The sequence below is a fragment of the Scardinius erythrophthalmus genome (genome assembly GCF_964197995.2).
Source record: "Scardinius erythrophthalmus genome assembly, chromosome: 3".
Lineage (NCBI taxonomy): Eukaryota > Metazoa > Chordata > Actinopteri > Cypriniformes > Leuciscidae > Scardinius > Scardinius erythrophthalmus.
Window position 1 is genome coordinate 34,477,608 of NC_138223.1, and position 23,370 is coordinate 34,500,977.

At 37.2% G+C, this 23,370-nt stretch overlaps 2 protein-coding genes across 3 annotated transcripts in view; one reads left to right on the forward strand and one right to left on the reverse strand.

Moving 5' to 3' along the window:
* Positions 1-21,624, forward strand: slc43a1b (solute carrier family 43 member 1b). 2 transcript variants are annotated; one of them, XM_081361611.1, is made up of 15 exons: positions 1-319; positions 8,869-9,026; positions 9,158-9,344; positions 9,565-9,620; positions 9,832-9,908; positions 12,992-13,084; positions 13,187-13,320; positions 16,083-16,222; positions 16,308-16,454; positions 16,677-16,706; positions 17,566-17,698; positions 17,790-17,919; positions 19,733-19,806; positions 19,939-20,062; positions 20,146-21,624. In XM_081361611.1, exons 2-15 carry the CDS (start codon positions 8,873-8,875, stop codon positions 20,326-20,328), a joined length of 1,662 nt encoding a protein of 553 aa, XP_081217737.1. In that variant the 5' UTR covers positions 1-319; positions 8,869-8,872; the 3' UTR covers positions 20,329-21,624. The 2 variants fall into 2 exon arrangements, with proteins under 2 accessions (XP_081217737.1, XP_081217736.1); XM_081361610.1 differs by having other exon boundaries at positions 119-319; positions 16,308-16,471; positions 16,688-16,706.
* Positions 21,581-23,370, reverse strand: part of med19b (mediator complex subunit 19b) — a 3,672-nt gene continuing 1,882 nt past the window's right edge. Inside the window, exons 3-6 of the mRNA XM_081361613.1 lie at positions 23,142-23,275; positions 22,836-22,932; positions 22,660-22,754; positions 21,581-21,931 (exon numbers count right to left, since the gene is read on the reverse strand). Coding sequence (XP_081217739.1) covers positions 21,860-21,931; positions 22,660-22,754; positions 22,836-22,932; positions 23,142-23,275 — 398 coding nt within the window. The 3' untranslated portion in view covers positions 21,581-21,859. The remainder of the gene's footprint in view (positions 21,932-22,659; positions 22,755-22,835; positions 22,933-23,141; positions 23,276-23,370) is intronic.

The window sequence follows — 23,370 nt, forward strand, 5'->3', positions numbered from 1 at the left end:
ACTGCGAATGATCAGGCTTCTACACTAACAATCAGTCTTGTGTGCTCTCTCGGAAACATCCATAAATTGAGTTTTCGTTTGGAAAGGTTGGGAGGAGGGTCAATGCCGGGAGCCATTTATAGACAAAAAGAGCAGGGAGAGAGAAAGAGCATAAGAAACTTGACACATATCCTTTTTAGTTTGTACAAACGTGCAAGTACAACCTGGAGTGCACGAACAGAAAAACGCAAAATTATAGCACCACGGTTTGGAAAGGATATCAGCACTGAGGAAAACCAGACATATGCCACTGCTATAAATAACAGTACATAACACAGTGGTAAGTTTACTCTCTCCATACTTCCAAGATGTCTCCGTTTTTGCAAAACATAAAAAAGAGAGATTTGTAGGCTAAATAGCCTACATATCTGACAACAGTTTCTTTTCTCGTTATCAGTTCATTTTCTGAGGTGTGTGAATACTTTTGTGGCATACGAAAACTTTGCATAAAAAACTAAATTGACTGCTTTAGCTCATTGTTTTTTTTATTTATTTATTATTATCTTGAATTGTGCATTTGAAATTAGTAATCAGATTGTGTTGAGGGTCGTGCGTATTCTCATTTTATGACATTTATTTAAAATAGCATATCAAATTACACAATCCAAAGCAATAATGAACATTACAATAGGCTAAAGTTGATTAATTATGACCTTTTACAACTGATATAGGCAATCTCAAGTGCGCGCGGTGTTTTTTCCTTTAGGAAACTGAAGTGCGCACGCGGCACTTCTTCCAGTGAGCTGAGCACGCGGTAGAAACTGCAGCCAGTGTGAAGGAAACAGCTGTTTGCGTGCGTGGGTGTGTGTGTGTGTGTGTGTGTATGTGTGTGTGGTCCTGTCTTGGTAAACCCTATGGGGACAAAATGTCCCCACAAGGATGGCAATACCAGAAATCTTTGATCTTGTGGGGAGATTTTGGTCCCCATGAGGAAAAGTGCTTATAAATCACTTTAGATTGTTTTTTTGAAAATGTAAAAATACAGAAAGTTTTCTGTGATGGTTGTGTTTAGGGGATAGAATATCCAGATTGTACAGTCTAAAAACATTGTCTATGGAAAGTCCCCAAAAAACATGGAAACCCAAAGTGTGTGTGTGTGTGTGTGTGTGTGTGTGTGTGTGTGTGTGTGTGTGTGTGTGTGTGTGAGAGAGAGAGAGAGAGAGAGAGAGAGAGAGAGAGAGTACAAAAGTAATGCTTTGCTATGTTCATACTGTATTCTTTCAAAGTTCAAAAAGTATATATATATTTTTTGGTTATGCAAGCGTTAAGGGAACATTCCATTTGATACATATGCAAACATTATGGCAACATAAAACATTACTTTCAATGAACATCCTATTAACATTACTGGAAGAATGTTTTTTTGTTCATAACTTTGAGAGAACTTGACAGAACGATCACTGTTAGCTGGGGTTGCACAAGTTAAACTTTTTAACCCTTGTGCATCAATTTAAAAAAGTCACACAAGTACATAGTGGACAAAAATGTCTGTGTCAAAAAACTGTCATAAGAATTTGAAGCTTGGGAGCACAGACTTAAGTTTGGTCTCATTTTAAAGAAGACTCTTGGCAGATTATTGCTGAAGTAAAAAAATAATAATAATAAGTAAATCCAAAATAAAGTTCAAGATTATGAAAATTATTTATGAACATTATTTTATATAAAATATATATTTTATGAAACAAGTTGAACCCTTAAAACGGCTAGAAAATCAAAGCCATAAATCTAAATAAGTTGTGTTCCAAATTTGAGGTTGATAACTCAAAAAATTAGCTTTTGGTAAGATTTTGTTTGGGCGCAGTAACAGATTTTCCCCTTTGGATGCCAGCAAGGATGCCAGGATTTGTTATTTGCAGTTGAGTTTTTCTCTCTCAATATTACAAACACACACATGCACACACACACACATATTTTTATAAAACATACCAACCCACCCACACAATTATCGTTGCATAATTTATGCAATTGGCTCTATAATATGCCGAAGCAGAAAACAGGAATAAAGCGAGTATTTGCTTTATAGGCCAAACCTGAAAAAAATGGCACCATCTGGTAAAAAATAGTAAAAATGTAACTTTTGAAGCCTTGCCAACAGAATGAAAGCCTCTGAACAAAAATTGCATCATTTTATAGTTAAATGGCCATGGGATTAAAAATTGCAGTTTTAATGGGTTTCAATGGGGACATTTTTTGTCCAAAAGGCGCTGAGAGGAAGTACTTTGTGTACCTAGTGCAAAATAGATTTTTTTTTTTAAGGAAATGACAGTAAAATAGTAAAATCCACTAAAAATACATACCTGTGCCAAATTTTATGCAGTTAGCATTAACACAGGCAAAAAAAAACAAAATTGAAAAAGAAGGTTGTTAATTAGGAAAACACTTTTGTACGGAGCCCCTAAAGCAGTGGTTCTCAACTCCAGTCCTCGGGACCCGCTGCTCTGCACATTTTGTATGTCTCCCTTATTTAACACACCTGAATCAGATCATCAGCTCGTTAAGAGAGACTCCATGAACTGAAATGAGTGTGTCAGATAAGAGAGACATACAAAATGTGCAGAGCAACGGGTCCCGAGGACTGGAGTTGAGAACCACTGCCCTAAAGGGACATTGTGATGGAAAAAATATGAGATGGGAGAAAAAAAATATTCATTCAGTCGCAAAGAATTAAAAAGTTTCTTGGGTGAACGTAAGCATTTAGTAAGCAAATACAGAGTTTCTCATATTTTTTTAGTTAGTAGTATTGCTGTCCTGTATAAAAACATTGTGTTAAAAGAACATTTTATATTTTTAGTAATCCCAGAGCAAGCATGGAAAATCTGAGAAACCCTTTTACAGTGTGCACCAGGGAAATAAAATATTTGTATTCAAGGTCAAGAAGACTATAAATTACAAGAAGAATACAGATAATTCGTGCTTCTCATCAACAGTGAGCGAGTCATATTTTGATTCAGTTGATAGATTCGGTGTGTTCATTCAGTAAAGGATTCGTCAGACTGATTCAACCCGGTAACTCCTGAGTTTGTTGCTAGTGTATGTGGTTTCAAATTCAGCAACTGACTCTTTATGACACACTTTATGTAAAGCGGAGCAGGAATCACTGCTTGATTCAGCAACATATTTGTGGTGTTTCATGTCAAAAATATATGTAAATAAATACAAGTTACGGCATCAATTAACTTGTTCAGAATTTACTTGACTCATAATTTCTTTTTACTAAAACAATTGAAAATGCAACTTTTTGTCTGTAGATGTGCTGTATATCAGTAAAATGCGCATGCTTAAGATATTTTAAAAGGCATTAACTCTTAACAGGGAACAAATGCCTTTTCTGTTTGAATGGAACTCAATGGATGATATATTTTAGTCTTCTATTCTTCAATAAATATATTTTTGTTGTTGTTTACATTTAGACTTGGAGATTATCACAAACAAATTGTTTTATAAAAATGAATAAAACCTTTTTTCTGACATTACTGTTAAAATACTGCTCATGCTAATGGTAATGATCTGGTTTGGATATATTGTACAACAGGATCCAAGTTCATATAAGTGTTACACCAATGATTATTCTATGTGTTGGTGAAATCAGATAAGATGCTTATGGTGTGCCATGAAGGTCTGTGACTATTTCTGGTGTCAACAGGTCAGGGGGTGTGTTGACATGTGCTCGATGGATAATAAAAATACTTCAGCCTCTTTTATCCATGTGATGAGGACAAGTATAAAAAGCTGAGTTCAGATTCAGAACATAAACAGATATAAATCACATGTAAACTCGCAGATTGCAATGATTTGGGAGACAGACACTTGAACTTCGTCCTAAATCGCAGTCTCCCATTTAATTTTGCAAGATAGACGTGCGCTGTTCAAGAATGTGCTGAACAAAGAGGACAAGTACTGACATAAACTTGTAACAGTTCTGTTTCTCATGGGCTTTCCCCCCTGAATTCTTCTAATTTATGCTGTTCACATACAAGTAATAGTGAATGAACTGGTCTTGTGACCCGTTTTCTAATTTAATAGTCAATGAGTGCTGGTTCTTGGTGCGAAAAGGTGTCTATTCATACTTGCTTGAATTCACAGTTGTGTTCTTCAGTTCACATTCTGGTATGAATTAGTCTAAGATGCAGGCTGTTTATTTTAATGAATGTTTTATGTTTGTTTTATGTAAAACTTTGGGCAAGTAGGGTCTAAAAGTGTAGATCACTAAAGACTTGGACAAAAGTGTAAAATTGGCTGTAACTCATACAGGTACACTCAATAAAGTTTAAATAAATTTGTTATCTTGTACAGTATGTATGGTCTAATTCATTTTGTTATGCCTACTAAATGCAAAAAATTAAAAGGATTAATATGGGTTTTAACTGTTGTTGGCCTTTTACTAAACATTTGCATATTGATTTTTCTGGAATACAATAAGAAAAAAGGAATTACATTTACTTTAAGCATTAAGTAGAGTAGTAAATAAACTACATGTGGATGATGTTAGATTAAACCATCTCTTTAGTGTCTGATTGGATCTAGATTTATTCCTCCACTTACAGAACAGGAAATGAAAATTATTCATGTACTTAGTCCCAAAGCAGATGCAAATTAAGTCAACTTTACGAATTTAAACTTATGGTATATGAAGCCCCATTTCCAGAAAAGTTGGGACATTTAGTAAAAATCCAATAAAATCAAGAATCTGTGATTTGTTAATTCTCTTGAACCCTTTATTTAACTGACAAAATTACAAAGAAAAGATCTCCAAAGTTCTCACTGACCAACTTAATTGCACTTTATAAATATAAACAGATTTTTGATGGCTGCAACAAACTCCAAAAATGTTGGGACAGAGGCAAGTGAAAAGTTTACAGAATATACAAGTTTTGATAAATAAACTGTTTTGAGACCAGGTGAATTTGTAATAGGTGAAGGTATCATGATTGGCTATAAAAGAAGCTTCTCTGTCTTTGCAAGCGAAGTTTCATGGCTCATCACTTTGTTCCAAATATCATGAGAGAATTGTCAAACAATTCAAAAATCACATTTCTCAATGTAAGATTGCAAAGAATTTATGTCTTTCACCCTCTACGTTACATAATATTGTGAAAAGATTCAGGGAATCCAGAGAACTCTCAGTACATGTAGGGCAAGGCAGTAAACCTCTGTTGAATGTGCATGACCTTTGAACCCTCAGATGGCACTGCATGAGAAACCGTCACGCTACTGTGTTAAATAAAGCCACATGTGCTCGGGAGTACTTTGGAGAACCATTGTCACTTAACAGTCTGCATCAAGGAATGCAACTTGAATCTCTGTTACGCAAGGAGAAAGCTATACATCAGTTTCCTTTCGTGGTCACTACAAGTTACGTTGTGACGACGAATGGGGTTTCGCTTAGAAAGCCTCTCACCTTCGAGAATACAAAACAAGCCAATGGCAAGAAAATGCCATGGGTCTGTGGAATTTGCATAGCGTAACTCCGCCCCACCTTGTGGGTATATAAGGAAGTACGCTGGCAACATGCAGTTATGTTTTCGCTTCAGAGCCAAGAGTTTTCTTCACTCCCACAAGCCATTCTGAATTATCTTCACTCTACAAGACGAGCGGCTCTCCAGTGTGTTGGTGCGACGGCGTGTTCCAGCGAAATCGCATTGCCTGCTGCTGGTCTGTGCAGTGATCTGCAGACAGTGTGTGTGCTTCTCCCTGGGCACTTCAGCACTCTGCTGAGCTTTTTCCTCTCTCTAAAAGAGCTGAACGTGGCACGTCTTTTTCAAGACAGCTCACCCATGTGTTTTCTGGATGTGGGTGCGTGATTCATCTGCCTAATGGTCACGAGCGCTGTTTGGTGTATTGGGCTTAATCACGCTCGGCAGCGCTCGTGGATCATGTTTCTTTGCGGGAACATGACCATCGCGATGTTTAGATTGAGACTCAATGATCTCTGTGTGGGTAGAATCCCCTCTGCCACACTCCAATCTATCTCTTCCTCGAGAGTGGATACTTTGGCTGGTGGCCAGGGTGATCTGAGGGTTACGGTGTGGCACAATAACCAATGAGACATTCCTCGGGCCACGCCCCCCTCCACATCGCCAACCGTGGAGCTTCCATGTGTGCCTGGTTTTTCTCGGGGACCCAGTGTTTTCAGTGTAGACCTGAACTGTGCAGCCGACGAGCTCTCATGGCTTCAGCCTCTTCCTGGAGAATGGAGACTCCATCACCAGTCGGTTCAGCTGATTTGGGAACAGTTGGGGACACATAGGTAGATCACACACACTGTCACAGACCCTGTCCAAGATCAGGGAGGACGAGGAGCAGGTCATATTGGTTGCGCCTCATTGGCCCACCCGGACCTGGTTCTCCAAACTAGTATTCCTTGCGACAGCACCTCCCTGACCAATTACACCCTATGGCACCCTATGGATCGTCCCGATCTTTGGAACCTCCACATGTGGCTCCTGGACGGGATGAGGCAGGTTGAGTACCACCAGCGGTGGTGGCTACCATCACTTCCGCTAGAGCATCGTCCACGAGACATGCCTACGCGTTGAAGTGGAACCTCTTCATCACCTGGTGCTCTTCTCGCCGAGAAGACGCCGGAGATGCCCGATCAGTGTCGTGCTTTCCTTCCTGCAAGAAGGGTTGGAGCGAAGGCTGTCTCCCTCCACCCTGAAAGTGTATGTTGCCGCATCGCCGCACATCACGACGCAGTCGAAGGTAAGTCCGCGGGAAAGCACGACCTGATCATCAGGTTCCTGAGGGGAGCAAGGATATTGAATCCTCCTCGCCCTCCTTTCGTACCCTTTTGGGACCTCTCAGTGGTTTTAACTGCCCAGCAGAGTGATCCCTTTGAGCCTCTGCAATCAGTGGAGCTTAAGTTCCTGTCAATGAAGACAGCGCTCCTGGTTGCACTGGCCTCCATCAAGAGGGTAGGGGATCTGCAGGCATTTTCAGTTGACGAAGCGTGGCTGGAATTCGGGCTGGCATACTCTCACGTGATCCTGAGACCCCGGCCTGGATACGTGCCCAAGGTTCCCACCACTCCCTTTCGAGATCAGGTGGTGAACCTGCAAGCGCTGCCCTTGGAGGAGGCAGACCCAACCATGGCACTGCTCTGTCCAGTACGCGCCCTCCGTGCTTACGTAGACAGAACGCAGTGTTTCAGGACCTCAGACCAGCTCTTTGTCTATTATGGAGGGAAGCTGAAGGGAAAGGCTCTCTCCAAACAAAGGTTGTCTCACTAGATGGTGGACGCCATTGCTTTGGCATACCAGCAGCAAGGTCGGCCGTGCAACCTTGGTGTGAAGGCCCACTCCACCCGGAGTGTGGCCTCCTCTTGGGCTCTAGCGCATGGCGCCTCGCTAACAGACATTTGCAGAGCTGCAGGCTGGGCGACACCTAACACATTTGTGAGATTCTACAATCTCCGAATGGAGCCAGTATCCTCTCATGTACTCGCTTCAACCAGCCGGTACTAGGATCTGCTCAGGTGTCTTCGCTTGCTCGCTGTTCCACTCCGCGGACTGGATACGTGCAATATTTCCTCAGGTGAGCCTCCCCGAGAAGCCCTGAGTTCCTCCAGCGCCAGAGTTATGCCACTGGCAGCTTTCACGTTGGCGAGGTGCCACCATATGCATGATTGGCACGACCCCCACATGTCTATTTCCACTGTAAGCCTCTCTGAGCATGTGTCTTTCCCTTGACAAGCCACCTTGCCACCCTTGGGGTTGAAACATTCCACCCCAGTGTTCTCCATATGCAGCCCGCTCGCGGGTCATATGTGTATTTTGTAAGAACCCCCCCTTCAGGCAGCCAAATAATTGCATATTTCCTCTGAGATCTCTCCCTGCCACTTCTGCTGTACCGCTGGAACGCCGGAGTTCAGTCTCAGCTCCTCAGCGAGAAAACATATCTGCATGTTACTTCCTTAAATACCCTCGAGGTGGGGCGGAGTTACGCTATGCAAATTCCACAGACCCATGGCATTTTCTAGCCATTGGCTTGTTTTGTATTCTCGAAGGTGAGAAGCTCTCTAAGCGAAACCCCATTCGTCGTCACAATGTAACGTCTCCGTTCCCTACTCAGGGAACGAGGGTTACATACGTAACCGAGACGTTCTTTGCAGAGATGCTGCCGAGTTCTCTTGGCCCGAGCTCATCTCAGATGGTCTTAAACACAGTGGAAATGTGTGCTGTGGTCAGATGAGTCCATGCTTCAGCTTGTTTTTGGGAAAAACAGATATCAAGTTCTCAGTCCCAAAGATAAAAGGGACCATCCAAACATTCATCAGCAACAGGTACAAAAGAAAACATCTGACATGGTTTGGAAGTGCATCAGAGCAAATGTCATGAGTGACTTGCATGTGTGTGAAGGTACAACTGATGTGGAGGCATATATTAGGATTGTACAGAGACATAAACTGCCTTCAGGGTGACATGCTAAAAGGGAGGGATTTCTAGACACTCTACACTGTAGAGTGGATGTGCCTGACTGCCTGCCTGCAGTCCAGATCTGTTTCTTATTGAAAATCTATGGCCCATCATAAAAAGGAGAATCAGACAACGACGAACACAGACTGTTGAGCAGCTGACCTGTATCAGGCGAGATTGGGCAAAAATTCCATGCAACAATCATTATTCTCAGTTACCAAATGATTTAAAAGTGTAATTAAAATGAAAGGTGATGTGACAGTTAAATGAAACTTTTCTGGAAATGGGGTTGTAATGAAAGTAGTGTTCAAATGTCGAACACTTAAAGATGGTCCTGCTCTTAATGTACAGTATTGAATTGTAGTATTCAAATGATGTGAACTTGTGAAATCATGTGGTTTGTTTCATTCTCCAGTGCAATGGCTCCGTCACTCTCGCAGGCCTACAGGAGGCGCTGGTGGATGGCTGTCACGTCAATCATAGAAAACCTGCTCTTCTCTGCTGTATTGTTGGGTTGGGGTTCCCTTCTTATCATGCTGAAGAACGAGGGCTTCTACTCACACCTGTGTTCAGGTACATGATTAGAACACATACACACTGACAGGCAAAGTCTTACTCTGAGTTGTTGCTAGCAGGTATAGGAAACAGCAACATGCAGAGCTTTAAAGTATTTGACTGTCTATTTCTTCCTCTGATACTATTAGAAAATGTCACAGAGAGTCACACTAACGTGAGTTTGACGGAGCGGCCGGTTTGGCTGAGCTGTATTGAACAGGAGGAGATTCTGAATCTGGGCTTTACGATTGGCTCGTTCATCATCAGCGCAGCCACTCTGCCACTAGGTGTCCTGATGGACAAGTTTGGGCCACGTCCAATCAGATTGTTTGGCAGGTGAGAGACATACAGCTATCAGTATAAAACTCGAAAAGTTCCTCAAAACCAATGCTGAATGTTGGCTTGACTTTAAGTTTGAAGGTGTTCATCTGCAGCGCGTCTGCGGCATGTGAACATGAAATTCTATGTATGAATATCCATCACTATCCATCAATCTTGCCCTGTAACCCACATCATGGTCATTTCCTCCAAATCTCTGTTTTTATGACTCTTGTAGTTCATGTTTTGCATTCTCCATGGCTTTGATTGCAGTCGCATCTTATGATCCAAAAGGTCAGTATGTAGTAATGCTTATTTATGCTTATTTTATTGTTAAATGAACATTCAGAACCAACGTATAATGCACATATACCATAGAAATAATAAATTATATATATATATATTTATTTATTTATTGCTTAATAATTTCACAGGTCTATAATGAGTGATTCTGTATTTTTGATGTTTTATAAGTAATATAAGCATTGTTTCTGTTTTCCCTCAGTGTTATCAGCTCTCATATTTATTGCTGTCTCCATGAATGGGTTTGGAGGAATCTGTCTAACCTTCACTTCACTAACAGTGAGACACATTCACATGTTCACATAGATACAAAAAAAACAAACAAAAAAAAAAAAACAATAGACTGACTAAATAGACAAAAAATAGACTGACTTACAGCAATCTTACATCAATTCAGTTCTTGTATATACCCAAGAAAACTATTGTAATGATAACTATGCAAAGTTGCCATTCGAGCTGTTCTATATTCTGAGGTCGAGTTTGAATGTGTTTGGGTACATTATTATATCATGAACACTGTTTGTTAGTGGGTGGTGATCATGTTGACACTTGACTGTATTGGTGTTTAAATATGTATATGTGTCTTTATACACAACCGGTCAAAAGTTTAGAATAATTAAGACTTTTTAATGTTCTTTAAAGAAGTCTCTTATGCTCAACAAGGCTGCATTTAAAAAAAAAAAGAAAAATACAGTTAAAAAACAGCAATATTGTGAAATACTGTATTATTAAAATTTAAAAGAATGTTTTCTATTTTAATATATTAATGTATTCAGCAAATCTGAATTTTCAGCATCCATTACTCCAGTCTTCAGTGTCACACAGTCCTTCAGATCTAATATTCTGATCTGGTCTTAAGAAACAGTTCCTATTATTATCAATGTTGAAATCTGTTTTACTGCTTTTTTTTTGTGTGTAAACTCTGATAATTTTTTTCAGGATTCTTTGATGAATGGAAAGTTAAAAAGAACAGCATTTATTTGAAATATAATTTTTTTGAGTGTCTTTACTTTAACTTTTTATCTATTTAATGCATCCTTGCCGAATAAAAGTATTCATTTCTTTAAAAAAAAACTTGCCACAAACTTTTAAATGGTAATCAGTTTACAAAAAAATATTAAGCAGCTGTTGATTGATAATAATAAGAAATGTTTATTGAGCAGCAACTCAGCATATTAGAATGGTTTCTAAAGGATCATGTGACACTGAAGACATTTTAAAATATTGTTAGATATAAAAAGTTTTTAAATTGTAATATTTTACAATATTGCTCTTTTACTGTCAAATAATCAAAAAATAATTGGTGAGCATAAGAGACTTGTGTAAGCTGAAATGTAAGTATGAAGCTTTTTGACTGCACTTACTTTAATCAATACTTCTCCTCATTACACACTATCAAAACACATGTTTGTTGTACTTCTTGATCTGCATGTCTTTTGCTGATCACTTCAGTGCTGCACATGTTTTCCATCCCCTCACTCTACATTTTGGCATGCTGGTCAGCCAATCACAGCACAGATCCGACTTCACGCCCTCAACTCCGCCATGCCCACCTCCCCTAACACATTAACAACCACTGTCCTTGCTTTCTCTCACGCGCTTGTGTCCCCCTTGTTTTTACCATACCAAAAACAACTGTGCAAAACAAATCTTCCGTAACCTACCATATATAAATGGACCAGACATTTATTATAAGAATGAATCTAGATTATATTTCGTAACTCACTTCATGCATGTGGGTATTTGTTCCCATTTTACTTCCATATAATACAATGTAGTTCTGAGTACAACAGCATATTCAACAAGCAAAAATGTATGACGGGAATTGATTTGAGAGTGAAAAGAGTTTGTTTTGTAGCTTTGTAAAACTGACTTGTAAATGTGCCAGATTATTTGGCAATTAGATCATTTTGTCTTATAGACATGCAAACATTGCCACAATGTTCCCTTCTAGCTTATCAACCTCACTGAACCCTTCCGCCCACCTCTCTCTGTCCCATATCCTCTCTCTCTGTGATCTTTGTGAATTTACTGCTGGCATGTCCTGGCTGTCAAATTTCATAGTTTCATAATGGCACACACACACACGCGCACACACACACACACACACACACACACACACACACACACACACACACACACACACACACACACACACACACACACACACACACACACACACACACACACACACACACACACACACACACACACACACACACACACATACAGAGAGTCAGATACTCCTATTCAAACTGAGACAAACACAAACAAGTGGCATGGCAAGAGGCTGTCAATGAGAAACAGTTAATTACCAACTCTTAAAAATAACCCTACTATTTTAGCGTATAAATAGTCAGTAGAAATGAAATACTTACAGGAAGCTGACATGTCCTTCACTGTGGCATGCTACTGTATACTCCATCTGAAACTAATTAAACAGCACTTTGCTACTTTGTTTCTTTTATACATTCAGATTTTATGAACTCATATTAATTGAACATGATTCAGGTCTTTATCTAAGTTCAAGTTCAATTCAGGACGTGTGTGTGTGTGTGTGTGTGTTTATTTGATTGGCGTGTTAGAGCGTTGTTGGCACAGCAGCACAGGAATAAAATTTAGGTCAGCATTTTATTATGGCTGTTGCTACCTGTGCTTCATAATACCCACACATTTATTATGATACACTAAGTGAATCAAATAAATCAGGGAACTTTTGATTTAAATTTAGAAAGAAAGATGGGCAGAATGGTTGATAAATAACAAACGACTGCTGCACGCTTGGAAACATTTATGCCATATCTTTTATTAAATCACTCTTGTAATTGTGTATACATTTATTTATTTATTTATTTATTTATTCATATTAAATAATTATAATAATATTAAATACATAAAATAATCTGATAAAATAAAATATAAATGTGTTTTATAATATATAATTATATTTACCATTTATATATAACTATTAAATAAATAAAATAATAAAAATGTATTTATTTATTTATTTAATGTACCACACATAATTATATAATATTAAATATAATTATATATAATAAATATATTTAAATACTAATAAATAAATTGCATAGCATATCAATTATTTATTTTTTATGTCCAAATCATCATCAAACTTTTATTTCTACTTGTATCTTGTGTCTAAGCAGTAGCAAACACCCACATAAACAGTGGAAACCTTGATGCACAGAGAGAGTGCTGTTAGTCTTCACATGTTGTGTAGCTAAACGCTATTTCAAATTTCTAGCTCATAATGCTCTCTAGTGGCAACAGACAAACACGACAGTGTGAATGCATATATTAGTATTCATTTATGATTCTCTCTTCTTGATTGATTTTCGCAGTTGCCGAATATGTTTGGAAATGTGCGCTCTACGATTCTTTCTCTCATGATTGGCTCCTATGCCTCCTCTGCTGTCACCTTCCCAGGAGTCAAGGTAATGCACAAACAACACTTGAAATACAAAGCATTTAGACATCATGCTCAAAGACTTTTCTCATGCAACACAGCATTTGAACCAACATGTCTTGTCCTTTAGCTGATCTATGATGTGGGCGTATCATTTTCTGTGATCTTCTGGATGTGGGCAGGGTTCGCCTGCTTCGTCTTCCTCAACTGCTTTATTAATTGGCCGGGAGAATCTTTCCCTGCCCCTGAGGACATCAGATACATGTCAGTACTTGTCTAATGCATACACTAATATGCCTAATGCCCAAAAATATGCAGACATCTAAACATCACACCTATGTGTTATTTTAACAGTTTAATTGGTTACACTTTATTTGACAGCACTTATGTGTACTTACAGTGTAGTTACCCAAGAAAGTACTTGTAATATAAGGTAAATACATGGGTTAATGTTAGTTTTAGGGATAGGTTCAGGGTTAGTACCTAGTTATTACCCAGAAGAATGTATACAACATCTAGAGTCAAAGCAAAATGTATTCAGACACCTTCAACAATTCTCACATTATCACATTTTATTCGCTATAGTTTAGAAAATGGTGATATTTCACTGGTTTTGGCCATCGTTCTGTTAGACTGTCTCACAAATGAATTAGGCTGAATAGCTGTCAGCTGTTAAATTTAACTACACAATTAGATAATACCAATTTAGGTCAACCAATTACCAAGCAATGCTTCATTTTGTTCAGTCTGTGGTGTAAAAAGGTCGCATTCGCAATTAAAGAAAAAACGGTCCCACTTTATATTGTGGCGTTAAGTACTATGTACTTGCATCAAAGTACAATGTACTTATTGTGTTCATGTTGTATTGTAAAACACTTTCGCTGCTATTGAGGTGTGATACGGGTAAGGTTTGGGACAGGTGTGGTGGATTGGGTAGGTTTAAGGTGTAAGGGAAGGGTCAACTGTGTAATTACAAATGTAATTACATAAATTAATTACAGCTGTAATTACATGCAGGAATTTTTAAAATGTAAGTACAATGTAAAAACATGTAGGTACACAATAAGTACATTGTATCAAATTATTAATTTCAATGTAAGTACATAAAGCCACTTAATATAAAGTGGGACCGAAAAAACACTTAAAGGGATACTTCAGGATTTAGCATTAAGCTTTGTATTAGTAGAAAACCTGTAGTATTTTCGAATTACCGTGCTTTCCACCCTCATATCCCCCTGAGAGGAGAGATTTATGTATTTTTTGTCTGGAAAAAATCCTCCGATGACGCAAAAATCGTCATTTTGCGTCATCGGAGGATTTTCTGTCCAGAGGCTAAAGACTACAGCCAGTAGATGGCGTTGTTCTGCATGTTTTCAGCCCGCCCATAGAGGGTGGGATCTCACCAGTGTTGCCAGATGTACGATAATTATCGTATTTGTACGATAATTTTGACCTCTGTACGATGTACGATCAATAATGGAAAAAATCCTATAATGTACGATAATTTCAGACTGTGTGACACTTCAAATGATGGTCGTTGTAATAGGGCTTCTCATTGATCTAGCCGTGGATTCTACGTCTACCGGGGGAAGAACCTGTAGAGAGAGGGAGCGAGAGACCTTGCGTGTGTGTGCTAGTGTGCCTCACGAAGCGCATGTAAGGACCCAACCAATCAAATGTAAGTGCGGGCGGGCTTTTATCTATACTCCCGAACCGACAACCGATAATTTTGAGCTTCTGGTACGATACTGTGACATTTCCAATCTGGCAACACTGGATCTCACTCACAGAATGTACACACAGTGTCAGCCGTCTTTCTTTGGAAGCTAAGCTAGCAGGCCCTTGTTCTGTGGAGAAAGCTGAATAGTAGGGGAAAGCTGAGTAAGTAGGGGTTAACTGTTACCATCCTCCCTTTCCCTGACTTGTCCGGCGGGCGAGATCGTTCAAAATGTCCAGGATTCAGCTTTTGCTTTCTGCGGTCGCCATTCATTGTTTACATGCACACCTCTTGTTTCAATCTAACTGAATTCATTCCGATTGGTGAATCTGAATGTAGTGTTTACATGAACGCTAAACAAGTGATCGGTTTATGTGCGTTTTAACATTGCTAAGAAAATTCCCGCACCTCCGTGAGACATACGAGACCGGCGCGTCTCAGTAATGACGCCACCGGCCTCGCGCCGTTCTCCCGCGGCCGTCAGCCTCATCCTGCTCGCCACAGTAAACATGATGAATGGCGACTGTTGAACGCAAAAGCTGAATCCCGGACATTCTGGGCGATCCCGAAATCCCAGGCAGACTCGTCACGGAGACTCACTGGTAGCCTAACCTTGTTTTAAACTGCGCTCTCTTACCAGTAGGCATGCGGGCAGCGAAGCAAGTGCATTCTGGGAGTTGTTGTCTTTCATCCACATGAGCCAAAAATACATTTTCTGGCTTTTCTCAGTCTAGAAAGCTCCAAATTAAAAAAATTCTTCACATTTCTTCTACATAAATGACCAATTTTAAATACACATTCATCTTTCCAGAGGTGAAGTATCCCTTCAAGCAAAACATGGTCAGGTCTAAAGGCCCTTTTACACTGAGTCCAAAATTTGCGTCCAAAAAATAAATACGACCTCACGTTATGTGAATCACGCTTACACACTGAAAATTTCGTCCGTCATTTAAAAATTTGGATCGGGTTCGATTTTTTCGCATCCGTAGCAAGCATTTTGAATGTACTTAGGCTATTTTTTAACGTGCGAAAATTTTGGACTCTTTGTGTCTGAATAACTTTTGGTCCCAAATTTTTATCAATTTTACTGGTAGTCCACTGTATGAAGAATTTTTGGGGATAATATGTCAGAGTTTACTTTATTTTGCTATCCTCACTTACATAAATTAACTATATTGTCCTGCACCCACTAGTATTAAAAATTTGATCTGGTTTCTGAATAATTTTTTATTTGACTGGATACATTAGCTACACAAGATATACACAAATAATTGTGTCTATTATTGTAAAATTTCTTTTTATTTCATAGTACAATGGAGAAGTTGAGAGGTAAGGTAGTGGACGATAAGATGACTGACACTGATGCGAGTCTTAAAGAGCAAGAGGTGACCAAAAAACCGCCTTCTACTGATGAAGCACCCAGCGATGGAACAGTTGCAGAGAACCAGGGTAAGTCTCACAAACACACTCTCTACAAAAAATGACAAAGAATTATGAAATTGATAATAAAATAATCCTGTTTGTGGGACAGCAGAATCCCCTCCCTTTCGTCGCTCTGTGTGCTCACCGATTTTCCTGTGGAGTATCATCACGATGGCGATGACCCAGCTCCGTATCATTTTTTTCATGGGTGCCATGAATAAGATGTTGGAGTTCCTGGTTACCCATGGTGACCCTAACCGTGAGCATCAGCTAAATGTTTGAGTCATTTGTTTTAATAAAAAATAAACAGATATGCTTTTTTAAATGTGTTTATGTATGGGTAAATGTAATTAGCGAAAGCTTACAGACATATGCTATACTTTTGCAGAAGCCTGTGTTAGTGGGTGGGTGTTTGGAAGTGGGTAGTGAACATAGTTTTTATATTTGACTATTTTCCGCCGCCTGTTTGTGTCTGTTTTAGCCTCAGAGGAGAAGGAGGCAGAGGACCAAGGTAAGAAAAATCCTGTTATTTTCACCTAAACAAGATAGGTTTCTTTTGGTTTAGGAACAAACAGTGGCCCTACAAAGAATTTGGACACTTACGACACACTTAATGTATGAATGATTTTGCACTAGTAGATGATAAAATATCAAACCAGATAGTAATTATTTTTGAAGGACACTTTTCAAGTGAAAAAAGTTTGTTGACCTTGATACCAGTTGATAAAAGTTTCAAAATGGCTCAGAAAAAGTTAAATTATTACTAGTATCATTTATTTAGTTTTATTCCTTGATGACTAATACAATGTGTCAGTAAAAGTATCAGCGAGTATAATACCAGTATTTTATTGAGACCTTATTCCGGGATTCAAAGAGCTTATGTGTGTGTGTGTTTGTGTGTGTGTGTGTGTGTTTGTTTGTGTGTGTTCATGTTTTCCTATCTCGATGGGGACTTCAACCTGAATGCACACCGACTCATGGGGACTCGTGTCTCCGTGGGGACCTAAATTGAGGTCGAGCTAATCATACAGAATGAGTTTTCTTTACTACAGAGTCGCCAAATAAATAGTGAACCAGACATGTGTTTTTTGTGTGTGTGTTTGTTTTTGTGTGTGTGTGTGTGTGTGTGTGTGTGTTTGTTTGTGTGTGTTTGACAAAATGTCCCCACAAAGGTCCAAAATCCTTGTCCTTGTGGGGAAGTTTAAAAAATGTTTAAAAAAAAAAAATGCAGAAAGTTTTCTGTGATGGGTAGGTTTAGAAGTTGGTTTAAAGTTAGGGGATAGAGTATACAGTTTGTACTGAATAAAAATCATTACGTTTTTGGAAAGTCCCCACAAAACATGGAAACCCAACATGTGTGTGTGTTTTAGTGAGTCTCTACTCGTCCATCTTTGGCACTCTTCAGCTGCTCTGCCTGATGTCCTGTCCTCTGATTGGCTACATCATGGACTGGAGAATGAAGGAATGTGAGGACGTGGTGAATTCAGCCGAGGGAGAAAAAAGGTGAGGGTGGAGAAAAAGAAGGAGTGAAATGTTGAATTATTTTTATGTGTCAGTTATATGGTTACATTTTCCCTGTCATTGTTTTCTTCAGTCCATCTGGGCCTCCAAAGAGGGACAGAAAGATCCAAAAACTCACTAACGCCATCAGAGCTTTCATCTTTACTAATATACTGCTTGTCATCTTTGGCATCATCTCTCTCATAGACAATCTACCCATACAGGTTAGACACAAATTTGTTACAAATTTGCTTATTTGTTTAGAAATATTATTTATTTTATATGAATATTATTTATATAATTTAATTACTTTGTTTAATTATTTTATACATGTTATTTCATTATTTTATATAATTTATATAACCTAGAGAATATCATTTAATTACAGATTTTATATACAGTACCAGTCAAAAGTTTGGAAACATTACTATTTTTAATGTTTTTGAAAGAAGTCTCTTATGCTCATCAAGCCTGCAGTTAAAAAAAACAAAAAAAAAACAAAACAAAACAGTAATATTATGAAATATTATTACAATTTAAAATAATGGTTCTCTTTTTTAATATACTTTAAAATGTAATTTATTTTTGTGATGCAAAGCTGAATTTTCATCAGCAATTACTCCAGTCTTTGGTGTCTTATGATCCTTCAGAAATCATTCTAATATGCTGATTTATGATCAATGTTGGAAACAGTTGTGCTGCTTAATATTTTTTTTATAACCTGAGATACTTTTTTCAGGATTATTTGATGAATAAAAAGTTAAAAAGAACTGTATTTATTTAGAATAGAAATCTTTTGTAACAATATACACTACCGTTCAAAAGTTTGGGAACAATAACTTTTTTTTTTTAAGAAATTAGTACTTTAATTCAACAAGGATGCGTTAAATTGATAAAAGGTGATGGTAACGATTTATAATGTTAGAAATGTTTTTATTTTGAATAAATGCTGTTTTTATGAATAAATGCTGTTAACGTTTTACTCATCAATGAATCCTGAAAAAGTATTCCAAAAAAATATATTAAACAGCACAACTGTTTCCATCATTGATAATAACTGAGCATCAAATCATCATATTAGAATGATTTCTGAAGGACCATAAGACACCAAAGACTGGAGTACTTGCTGATGAAAATTCAGCTTTGCATCACAAAAATAAATTACATTTTAAAATATATTAAAAAAGAGAACCATTATTTTAAATTGTAATAATATTTCATAATATTAGTTTTTTTTTTTTTTAACTGCAGGCTTGATGAGCATAAGAGACTTCTTTCAAAAACATTAAAAATAGTAATGTTTCCAAACTTTTGACTGGTACTGTATGTTTTAATATATAATTTAAATATTCATATATAACTTTGCACATAATATAATTTAATATATATATATATATATATATATATATATATATATATATATATATATATATATATATATATATACATATATATATATATATATATATATATATATACATATATATATATATATATACATATATATATATATATATACATATATATATATATATATATATATACATATATATATATATATATATATATATATATACATATATATATATATATATATATACATATATATATACATATACATATATATATATATACATATACATATATATATATATATATATATATATATATATATATATATATATATATATAATTTTAATAAATTTACACTCATATACTATCAAATTTAATTTTTAATCCCAGAATTTCAATGTGGTTTAATTTATTTGGATGAATATATTGATATCTATTGGATTGTATCAGTGAATATAATATCAGTATTGGCAACATTATTCTGGGAAGCGCTTTAATTGCAAATTTTATATATTTAATATAATTTATATAATCTGCAAAATGTTAAGTTCATATTGTATATACAGTATTTTATATAATGTATGTAATCATATATACATTTTAATTTAATTTAATTTTTAACATCTGCTCCTCAAAGCAAGATGAGAAATGTGATGACTGTTGTTATTATTATATTTGTTACAGGTGGTTTCTTTTATTCTTCACACTGCAGTTCGAGGTTTTATTCACTCCTGCTGTGGAGGGCTCTATGCTGCTGTGTGAGTTTTACTTATCAAAATCCACTTGATTTTTGTATTTTTTGTATTCTTGTATTTTTTTAAACTTACTGTCAAAATATGTACAATATTTTCTATTTGTTTTATCTTCAAGCTGTTTATTTGTGTATTTAGCTATCCAACCAATCACTTTGGCACTCTGACGGGCTTGCAGTCCATGGTTAGTGCTGTGTTTGCCCTCCTGCAACAACCACTCTTCATGTGGATGGTGGGACCATTGAAGGGCGATCCTTACTGGGTGAGACACCATTCATGTGTGTGTACAGTATATATATATACAGTATACCAAAGTACCAAACATAACACTTTTTGAATTAACAGATCAACTTGGGCCTGCTTCTGTTCTCATTGGTTGGATTCTTGCTGCCAGGATACCTCTTCTACCATCAGAGACATCTTATAAAGGAGAAGGCAGCGCGCGATAGTCTATCAGTGGCGCAGGAGAGTGTCAGCCTCAACTCAACAACTGATTCTTCAAAATACCAAACCAACGGGAACGTCTGAGCTGGAAAACATTTATTAGTGAGATGGATTTGAATTATAGACCTAAATTATGAAAGCTATTGTTCCATTGCTTTTCAGAAACTGCATTATTAGGCTTCTGGTTCAGTCGCTGTAGTGACCTGACAAATATAAAACTGTTTCAAAACTCAAGCGAAAGTGCAATTTAAAGTATCAGCCATGGCTTTGACTGTGTGACTGGGCAGGATGCATTTTCAAGGCTTTTATTATCACTCGCTCTACGTTGTTGACTTGTAGTGCAAATTGACAGACACAATGAAAGGATGCCACACTTAGCATTTTGTCGGTGAGACTTTTAAGGATAACTGTCACAACCACATTTACAGTATTTTTGTGGTTGCACCAAACATTAACAAATTATGCAAGGGCCTAAAATATGTCGTCTGGCTGCGGAAACACTGTTTTCTTCATTATTATTACATTGACACTTCGAAATGTCCAGGAAAATGGTAGTAAAACAACAAGGAGGGGTTGAATGTCGACAGTCAGTATGAAATCAAAATCTCTTTTAATACTTGTTCGCAGTGTTATTGTGCATAATTTATCAGTGCATGTTATACCAAAGACAATCAGTTTGTGTTTAATAATCTTTTCAGAAAGATTCAACTTGCTGAGATACTTTCAGAAAGGAAACTTGACCTTCATGTCTCATTCAAAGAGCCTCTGTCTTTGTAAAGGTTTCACAACTGACTGTAAACTCATTCTACCATGATATATGATCATCAGTATGTATGTGCAGGTCACAGACATATTCAAATTCACTAGTACAAAGTCACTATTTATTAAATAATGTTTGTCATTTAGTGGAATTTTGCTGTATGGGTATTAAAACTAATGTCCCATTAAGACTCAGGGCAGGTAAACGAGGCAGGGTTGCATGTAACGCTCACTTTACCTTGACATGGATCATTTTCATTTTAAACCTGTGTGGATCTTTTCATTGCAGGTTCTCAATAGCTTTTTATCCAACCCCACTCTCGCTAAACCTGATGGACATTCAGCTTTATGTGACAACTGGTAAATACAAACAAAGGGGTGTTTTTATTGCAGATGCCGGTATTGCACTATATTAATTGTTTTAAAAGTACTGTTCTGTATGTTACAGAGCTGTGATCATGTGCTCAAAAGTTTCAGTGATTCTAGTGATTTGTTCAACATAATGGTGCTTGCATTGTGCTCGTGACTGTAAATATGCCTGAAAGGGGGAAAAAAATCAAATAAATGCAAAGATTTTGTCACAAAAATCTGCCCATTCTCAGCTGATTGTGTTTTATTTGTAAAAAATGTTTGTTTTTTTAAAAAACTGAATGAAAAATGTTCCATTATTCATCAATCTCATAAATAGATACAGAGGCACTTAGACACTTACAAATGCAACAGATAGACCAGGTAAATTATGTAACAATATACTCTGACACATATACACACAAATCTGACTCTCACTGTAACTGGCCCAGCTTGTGCGTCACTTTATCTCCTTTAGTTCCTGGTTTTTCTGCCATCAAGGAGGTTCTTATCTCAAACTGCTGCTGCTGCTGCTGGGCTGAGCTCCAGTCATGCCTGGGTGATCAGGACTGTGGCGATTCTGAAAACAGGCAAATAATACAATAATTAATAGAAATAATATTGTTTTTTTATTGGAAGATATCAGATATACTGTCGATCACAATTTAAAAACTTACACAACAGTTCAAAAGTTGAGGCTCAGTAAGTTTTTTATAAAGACTCATTAAATTGTTCAAAGGTGACAGTAAAGCTTTCTATTTCAAGTCAAGTCAAGTCACCTTCATTTATATAGCGCTTTTAACAATATGGATTGTTTCAAAGCAGCTTTACAGAGATAATAGGAAATTACCGTAATAGATTGTTTAGGCTTTACAACAGCTCTAGGATAACGTTATTGTCCAGCTAAAGTTAGTTTTGATCTAATCTAGTGGTAGATTTCAATTAAATGGCGTTCTGTTGAACTTTCTATTCATTAAAGAATCCTAAACAAAATTGATAACAACGTTGATAATAATAATGTTTCTTGAGCAGCAAATCAGCATATTAGAATGATTTCTGAAGGATCATGTGACAGTGAAGACTGGAGTAATGATGCTGAAAATTCAGCTTTATCTAAAATATAGAAAACAGTTATTTAAAATTGTAATAATATTTCACAATTTTACTGTATTGTTGATCAAATAAACGTAGCCTTGAAGACTTCTACGTTTGAATGTAGAAAAATCTACTTTTGAATGTAGAAAACTATAAAATCAGTCCATTTGTAACATGTATTTTCATGCAAAGTGTATAACAACTCCAATTAACCTTCTTTTTCTTTTTATCTTTCTTCTTTTTCTTTCTGTCCGGATCATCGTCCTTCTTTTTCTTCTTTTTCTTATGGTCTGAATCTGATGGAGTTTCTGTGGTAAAGAAGTGAGATTAACAGTCAGTATGTAAGAAATCACGTTCATCTCTTTGTGTGTTTTGTGTGTGACAGTTACCTGGTGGTAAAGGATCCTGAGGCCGGTGATGTTTATGCTTGTGTTTGTTCTTCTTCTTCGGCGGTTGAATGTGCATCAGTCTGTATTGCTCGGGCAACTTTGGCAGGAGAAAGAGCCACATAAAACATGCATGTGAAACAGCAATATTGACCCACATAACCATTCGCAACCAACACTCACTAAGAAAGATATAGCCAAACCTCAGAGTACAGTCAAAGCAGAGGTAACATCAGTTACACTAGCCTCCCTAAATGCAAAGGGAGTCCTTCTTTTGTCTCTCTCATACACACACACACACACACTTACAGGGCCAGTGTGTAGCCTGAAGCCGGTGAGCATGACCCCAGTGAGAGGACTGAAAGAGTTGTTGCACACTGGCGTCTTCTCAATGAGAGAGCGCAGAGAGCTGTTGTCCTGAATGCCTGGGCTGTCGATCATGCCTGGAGTCCAGAAGGATCAAATAAAACATGCAGTTTCAACACAGTCACTAGCTAAACCCAGGCCTAGTGTTGTTATAGGTGAAGTCAACACTATT